General features: G+C 58.3%; 1 protein-coding gene across 1 annotated transcript; it reads left to right on the top strand.

Moving 5' to 3' along the window:
- The first annotated feature begins 4,753 nt into the window (after window positions 1-4,753).
- On the top strand, window positions 4,754-6,732 carry AVPR1B (arginine vasopressin receptor 1B). The gene is made up of 2 exons (XM_067310616.1): window positions 4,754-5,732; window positions 6,395-6,732. Exons 1-2 carry the CDS (start codon window positions 4,754-4,756, stop codon window positions 6,730-6,732), a joined length of 1,317 nt encoding a protein of 438 aa, XP_067166717.1.
- The last annotated feature ends 629 nt before the right edge of the window (window positions 6,733-7,361 follow it).

The following is a 7,361-nucleotide window of genomic DNA, read 5'->3' as shown; positions in this document are numbered from 1 at the left end:
AGCCTTGAACTTTGCTCCAGCAGGGAGAGTACAGATGACTGCAGACATCCTTCCAATTATTCATCATCTTTTAATATATTGTCCTGAAACACCTGCTCCTCTCCCATCATAATTGTGATTGATGCCTTTCTTACCTGGAAGACAATAGGTCCTGGAGAACAGCAGCATTTCCATCAGCCAGGAAGGGCAGCAGAAGGCAAAGCAGGCCAGAGGTCACTAAGAGGTTCTTGTTCACTTCCTCCTTATATTGAGACTGCCAATTAAATTTATCTTAAAACCTGTGTTCTGCATCAGAGGAGAGGGAGGAGGGTGAGAAAAGGAGTTCCCCTCCCACCTGGGGTGCAGCTTGCCCTCGGCAGCTGTGTGGCCACAGGGCTAACGCAAGCCCAGCTGTGGTCACAGCTGCAGCAGGCAGAGGGGCTGCAGGTGCCCCTGCCCACTGCCCCCAAACCCTGCCTGCGGCAAGCTGCCACCCACATCTGTCCCAGGCAGCCCACTTGGGACCGGAGCCTGGCAGTTATCCAGGTGCCTGGACTCATTAAAATTAATGCAAAACGTCTCATCCTCCGTATAGGCTGCAGGGCCCGAAGATCCCGTGCCCAGGTCAGAGCTCCAGGGTGCAAGACACGAGGGTAGCGGAGCAGAGGCAGGTCAGTTCCCAGCTCGCCTGCCTGGTCCTGTCCCCCCATTCGATCGGCTTGTCATTCTCCCCACACCGCAGCCCGCCAAACATATATTTTCCCACAGCAGCTTGTCAGCAGAGGACAAGAAAAGGCCATTTGTTTCCAGCCTTGAAATGTAATTTTGTTTTTTATTATTGATTTTAAGGTTGTAAGCACTCTGGCTGTGTCTGGTTTTAAATGCTAATGATGATAACAGTGAAAGGAGATGAAGGAGTGGGGCAGGAAATTGAACCATTTTGCAGCTACAAAAGTCTTTAAACATCCCCGACTGTGCAAGGAAACCCACAGGGAGAACGTAAGGATGATAAACAAGTAATTTGCTGTCCTGAATGTGCCCACAGCTTCAATTTTTCCTCCAGCAGTTGCCTCTCCTTAAGCAGACTGTTTCCACACACGTGGGTAAACTTAAAGCAAAAAAAACAAAGAAAAAGTAAAATTTAACGGCGTGCTTTTGGGGATGGTTTGGGGGGACACGGGGTGTTTGGGTGGATGGGGCTGTCCTGGGCGCAGGGGACAGACGGGAAGAGGTGCCGGGGCAGAGGTGCAGTGCGGCGGGTGCCGGCGGGAACGTGCTCCAGGGCACGTCACCGCTTGGGTACAGCAGCGCCAGGGACCGTAGGTCATCCCTCAGGGTGCATGTTCAAGGCAGCGGCTTTAAGCTCCGACACTTTAAAATCCAGTTCTTTGATGCAATTCTGGCAGCTTTTGTTATCCTAGCTGCAAATTTTATGAACAACAGGTTCACCTGGGTTTTCCATTATGATCAAAACCGCTTGTTCTGCCAAGCGGTGTCCCTAACCGGCAGCTCTTCGGGACATTTGCCTTGTCTTTAGCATATTTATTTATGCACCCAGACATGCTCTCTAATATTAAGCAGGATCACAGGTTTTAATTAAATGGAAAAAAACAAATCTGAATGAGGGAAGTGGTGGGGGAGGAAGGGGAGAGACTGACTGACACATCTGGCTTATAATTACCTTAAAATTATAGAAGCTTCTGCCCTCAGTTCCTGGAGCTGTATGTCAGACAGCGTTGCCCAATTAAGCAGAAGTTTTTTCCTTCTGGAGGGTAACAGTAATCACAGTGACAGTGTTGAGTCAGGTGCCCATCTGGGGCATTTCACACTGCATCAGTACGGACCAAGGCCGTGCCCGATTCTCCAGCGCTCCCAGCGATGGATGCAGTCGCATGCTCGATTTGATGACTACGCTGCGGAGAAATTTTTTTCCCTAATAACGAAGATACCGCACGTTGGCTTTTCTGAGAACTCTTCACAAACATTGCCAGCAATAAAAATTAAATTATATCAAGTTTTCAGCTTCCCAGCTCCCCAAATCAGCTCGCCCTTGGCCACGTACAGCTGGCCACAGCTGGGCCATCAGCTCACGGCCCTTGGGAGAACCACGTTTCCAGCAGCAAGGGACGGTCTTGTCTGAAAGGTGCTGAACTGCCCTGTGCTGTGATTGCTCTGAGATGAACAGGAGCAGAGAAACAGCTCTGGGTTTGCTGAAACATGTACAGCCTGGAAACACTAGCAATGTGTCAAGAAGTGTTCAGGAAACCAACAAAAGAGAAGGAGTTTATTTTTTAACCCATCTGCTTGAAAAATTTCCTTGCTGTGACACTCTCTCTCTCTAAAGAAAGAAAATGGATTTCTTTTTTCAAGGATCATTTTTTTCCTCTGTGAATTAGCTTCACCTCTCTCTAAGTGCCTTTGTGGAAGTAGTCTCCCTGCTAATAAACTTACATAAATCCAGAGTAAAAGCTCTGACTCGGAGGGAATTGCTCCCAAATCAGACTGGTGGTAGTGAAGGCAGAGTCCATCCTCAAAACACTTTAAATGCTTCTTCCTCTCTGCACAATCTGCCCTTCCATCTCTGCCTTCATCCTGCCTTCTCACCGCTCTGTGGGTTTTTTGCATTGCACTCTATTAATCTTCCAGAAAATCAGCTGTCTGATCACTACTACAGAAAATTGCATTATTCCCTGAAACACCTTCCTATCTCTAACTCCAGCACCTTAGAGAGGCACTTTCTTCTGATGGGTGGTTTATGCCCATAGAGTCTCTTATAAGGAGGGATGTCTTTTAATTAGATACAAACATTGCTCCTTTATGGTTATTAGCAGTGATCTGCAAATCTTTATTCGGCAAATAACACCCCTCTTACAGGCAACTTAATTGTAAATCACACGCAGTGAGCCAGAGCAGGATCCGCAAGCAGCAAATTTGGTATCAGGTGGATAACTGATATCCCGACGCTTGTGTTGGTGCATTTCTTTTGTTTTCTGCTGTTTGTCTTTCCCCAGTGAAGAGTGGCAAAAGCCTTGGAAATAGATGTTTCTCTTTATTTCTTACTGACATAATTCATTAGACAGTAGGGAAAAAACAAAGCACAAATACTACAAAACAAAAGGAAACTGTGTATGTGTAGGTGTATGTGTATATACATACGCAATAAAAATATTATGCAATCACACACCGTACGAGAAGACTCAGTGATCTCTCAAAAGCAGCAGGAAGGGGAGATCAGGAGACCCGCGAGAAAGAAAAGGCTGGAAAGCGGGTGCTCGAGCTCCTGACATCTGGCCTGGGGCTTAGCCGCAGCCGTACTGACGCAGGCAAGAACCGTGTGTGTTTTAGCTGTTGTCTCATCTGTATTTTCAGCCACACAATTTCTAACGCATGTCTTTTGAATGAAACTATTGTTTTCTCTGAGTCATCTATTGTATTTCTACCGATTCAAACGATTCAAACAATATCTAACACTTTGCATAGCGTCTGCAGCTGCTGTGTCCTCTGTGTCTCACTGTTCCCCTTCAGCTGCTCGTGCATCCTTTTCCATGGATTTTTTCTAGGCTCTCTTAAGAGCACCATAAATGTGCAGAGGAGAAGTGGGACTGATATCCGCAGCCTGCTCTGCAGATGAGCAGGATCCTGCTCCCCACCTTCAGGGGTGAAAGAAGAAGGTGCAAACGGGCAACTCTGGGCAGAGCTGGGTCTCCGAGGACGACACACCACTAATTTTTAGGTCGACTTTGCTGCGGGGCCCGGGGCCTGGCTGCGCATCCCCGCGCGAGGGCCGAGTCCCACCGCACCGCTTCCTCCGGGGGCTCCGCTGCTCCCCGTCTCCTGCACTGCCTCTGCCCTGTCCGGGCTCTCCGCAGCCCCTCGGGACGGGGGTTTTCCCGCAGGAGCGGTCCCCGCTCCGGGCAGGATGAGCAAACCTGGGGTGCCCCGGGCTGCTGCTGGAGAGGGGTATGCAGAGGCGCAAGGGTGGGAGCAGGGGGGATGATTCCCAGCCTTCAGCCCCTTCCCAGAAATCGGCCCCGGCGCAACGCCCCGGCCGAGCCCGGGGGCTGCAGGGCGCCGCGGGAGGGAGAGCAGCCGCAGAGCCGCGAAACCCGGCGCCTGGAGCCAACCAGCGCGGGGAGCTCCCGGGCTATAAAACCCGGCCCCGGCCAGGCAGCCCGGGCGCAGCAGCCGAGAGCCCTCTTCCCGCAGGGACGCGGACGTGCGGACGCCGCTTACCCGACTTTCCTGCCGCTCTTCGAACGAAAAGGCCAAAGAGCTGCAGCTTCTTCTGTTGCTTTTGCTGCGCTAGAAGGAAGGAGCAAAGAGGAGTCTCTTCTCCCCTCCGGCTTACCAGCACCAGGGAGAAAGGGGAACTGCAAGATGAGCAGCCCGGGGGAAAAAGCGGATTTGGGGCTGTCTAGTGCAGAGGAGAGAAAGGACATCAAGGGACGCTTGCACCCACCGGCTTAAAAGGAAGATTCGGACCGAGCAGCCCAGCAAAAGGGGCAGCTGCAGCTGCTCAGCTCGGGGTTCGTGTGAGCAGCGCAGGGGACGGAGGGTGACAAGCTGCTCCGGGGGCAGGAGCCGCTCCAGGAGGCATGTCCAGCCCCCGGGACCAGGGCAGAGCTGGCGCGGCCGTGCTGGCGGGACGCTGCCCCGGAGCAGCTCAGCCCCTGGGGTGCAGGAAGGGTTTAACAGGCCGTCGGAGATAGGAGCTTGAGCCGTCACCCACCGCCTCGGTGCTCCTCCAAACGCTTCCGCCGAGCTTCCCGCCGGGATGGAGCCGGGCTGGGGCAGGAACGGCTCCCACCGCGGCCGTCCCGCGCACAGCCAAGGGCTGCTGAGCCCCCCGACCCGGGCGGGGGACCCCAACCTGACCCTCTTCCGCACGCGCGACGAGGAGCTGGCCAAGGCCGAGGTCGGGGTGCTGGCCACCATCCTGGCGGTGGCCACCGTGGGCAACCTGGGGGTGCTGCTGGCCATGTACCGCCTGAGGAAGAAGATGAGCCGGATGCACCTCTTCATCCTGCACCTGGGGCTGACCGACCTGGGCGTCGCGCTCTTCCAGGTGCTGCCGCAGATGATCTGGGAGGTGACGTACCGCTTCGCGGGGCCCGACCCTCTCTGCCGGGCGGTCAAGTACCTGCAGGTGCTGAGCATGTTCGCCTCCACCTACATGCTCATCGCGATGACGCTGGACCGCTACGTGGCCGTGTGCCACCCGCTGCGCACGCTGCAGCAGCCCAGCCGCCAGGCCTACGCCATGATCGGGGCCACGTGGCTCCTCAGCTGCCTGCTCAGCCTGCCGCAGCTCTTCATCTTCTCCCTGCGCGAGGTGCGCCGGGGCTCGGGGGTGCTGGACTGCTGGGCGGACTTCAGGTACCCCTGGGGCGCCCGAGCCTACGTCACCTGGACCGCGCTGTGCATCTTCGTCCTGCCCGTCAGCATCCTCGCCGTCTGCTACGGCCTCATCTGCTACGAGATCTGCAAGAACCTCAAGGGCAAGACCCAGAGCGGCGGTGCCCCCGGCGCGGGGGGTCCCGCCGCCCCGGCCACCCCGGCCGCCCCCGCCGAGAGGGGCGGGCGACGCGCCGGCGGGCAGCCCTCGCGGGTCAGCAGCGTCCGCACCATCTCCCGCGCCAAGATCCGCACGGTGAAGATGACCTTGGTCATCGTGGTGGCCTACGTGGCCTGCTGGGCGCCGTTTTTCAGCATGCAGCTGTGGTCGGTGTGGGACGAGGACGCCCCTGACGACGGTGAGTAGCGAGGGGGAGGCCGGGGTGCCGGCGCCGGCAGGAGCGCGGAGCCTCCCCGCGCACCGGAGCAGCTCCCTGCTCCGACAGGGAGACGTTAGGATGGTGACCCCCAGCGCAAGCTGAGGGTGCCTTAATTCTGCATGAGCCACGTTCCTCTGCCGGCACGGCTGGTGGAGCGGGGTATTTTTAATGACTAAGAGCACTGGAAGCTGGCTGGCTCTGATTTTCTAGTTAAAAGAAAAATCATGGGGAAAGCTATGGATTTCCCCCCGGCAATATTTATAGAAAAGAGTTTGCAGAGCCCAATCGTTGCATTCACTAGAAAATCCACCAAAAAGCGCTGGCTGCTGACCGGCAGCCGCAGGGACGCATGAAGATGCTGTGAGCATCCCTGCCACGTGCGTCTGCTCCGTCGCGTGGGATTTTGCTTCGGGAGCTGCTTTGCTGTTTGGCACGTGGCGATGGGGAGGGTTTTAATCGCCCCTCGCGTCCCACGGCCGGCTGCCGCTTGCAGCAGCTCCTCGAGGTGCCGCGCCGGGTGCCCGCGAGGCGCTTGCCGAGGCGGCTCGGAGGCTTTTCTGATCCGTGCGGGTCGACCGGCGCGCTGGAAATCGCGGCGGCTCCCCACTGACGTTTAAGCTCTCGCTCTTTTGCCTCCCCAGAGTCCTCCAACGCGGCCTTCACCATCACCATGCTGCTGGCCAGCCTCAGCAGCTGCTGCAACCCCTGGATCTACATGTGCTTCAGCGGGCACCCGCTGCAGGACCTGGCGCGCGCCCTGCGCCGCTGGGGCGGCCTCGGCGCCGGGCTCCGGCGGCCGGCCTCCACCGGCAGCCTCTGCAGCAGGAAAACCACCCTGCTGAGCCACGGCCACCACCCCGCCACCGTCGTCCCCGCCGCCGCCACCGCCGCCGCCGCCGTCCCCCTGCACCGGCGGGGCAACACCGGGGAGCCGCGCGCGCCCGACGAGGACGCGGTGACCGAGTCGGGCACGCTCTAGGCTGCGGCCGGTGCCCCCTGCGCCTCCCTCCGCCCCGGGGGACCGGCGAGCGGCGGCGGCGGCGACGCCACCACCGGCAGCGTTGCGCTCTGCAGGTAGCTCCGTGCTCACCCCGGGCAGCGTCGCTGTGCTGCTGGGCTTTTTTGCGCACTCCGCTGCTGGGCACGCTGCGCCTCGCCACGCACCGTGTTGCGTCATGCTCCCTGCCTTTTTGGAGGCACCGGAGCGTCGGGGATTTAACGGCTGCCAGCGGCAGGGCTGGAAAAGCCGCTGGGAGCATTGCGGGAGGCGGCGTGGCTGCACCTGCCCGAAAGCCGCCTGCAAGCACGAGGCTCCTCTCCCCTCCCAGGGCCGTGCTGGCGGCGCAGCCAAAGCGAACGCGGCTTTTCCGCCCCTTCCCCGGGACCCGCTGGCATCGCCCCTCCGTGCCGGGCAGCATCGCCCTCCGCCGACACGCGGGTTTATAGCCTGGTCCGCCGGCATCCGCCCCCGCTCCGAACCGCGGTGCCCAGATGCCCCGGGAACTGCTTGGAGGAGCCCTGGCCGAGCTCCAGCTCCTGCCTCCCTCGGCGCCCCGGCGGCTTCCGCCTCCGCGCGGGTCCCCGGGCGCCGAGCCGGGCCGCTACGTG

This window comes from Apteryx mantelli, chromosome 25, assembly GCF_036417845.1.
Source record: "Apteryx mantelli isolate bAptMan1 chromosome 25, bAptMan1.hap1, whole genome shotgun sequence".
Lineage (NCBI taxonomy): Eukaryota > Metazoa > Chordata > Aves > Apterygiformes > Apterygidae > Apteryx > Apteryx mantelli.
This window is presented reverse-complemented; position numbering and strand designations above follow the sequence as displayed.

Excerpts from the sequence above, each read along its gene's own strand:
- AVPR1B (XM_067310616.1), top strand. The coding sequence starts at position 4,754 with ATGGAGCCGGGCTGGGGCAGGAACGGCTCCCACCGCGGCCGTCCCGCG. Across the intron at positions 5,733-6,394 it reads CGAGGACGCCCCTGACGACG|AGTCCTCCAACGCGGCCTTC; the intron begins GTGAGTAGCGAG and ends TTGCCTCCCCAG.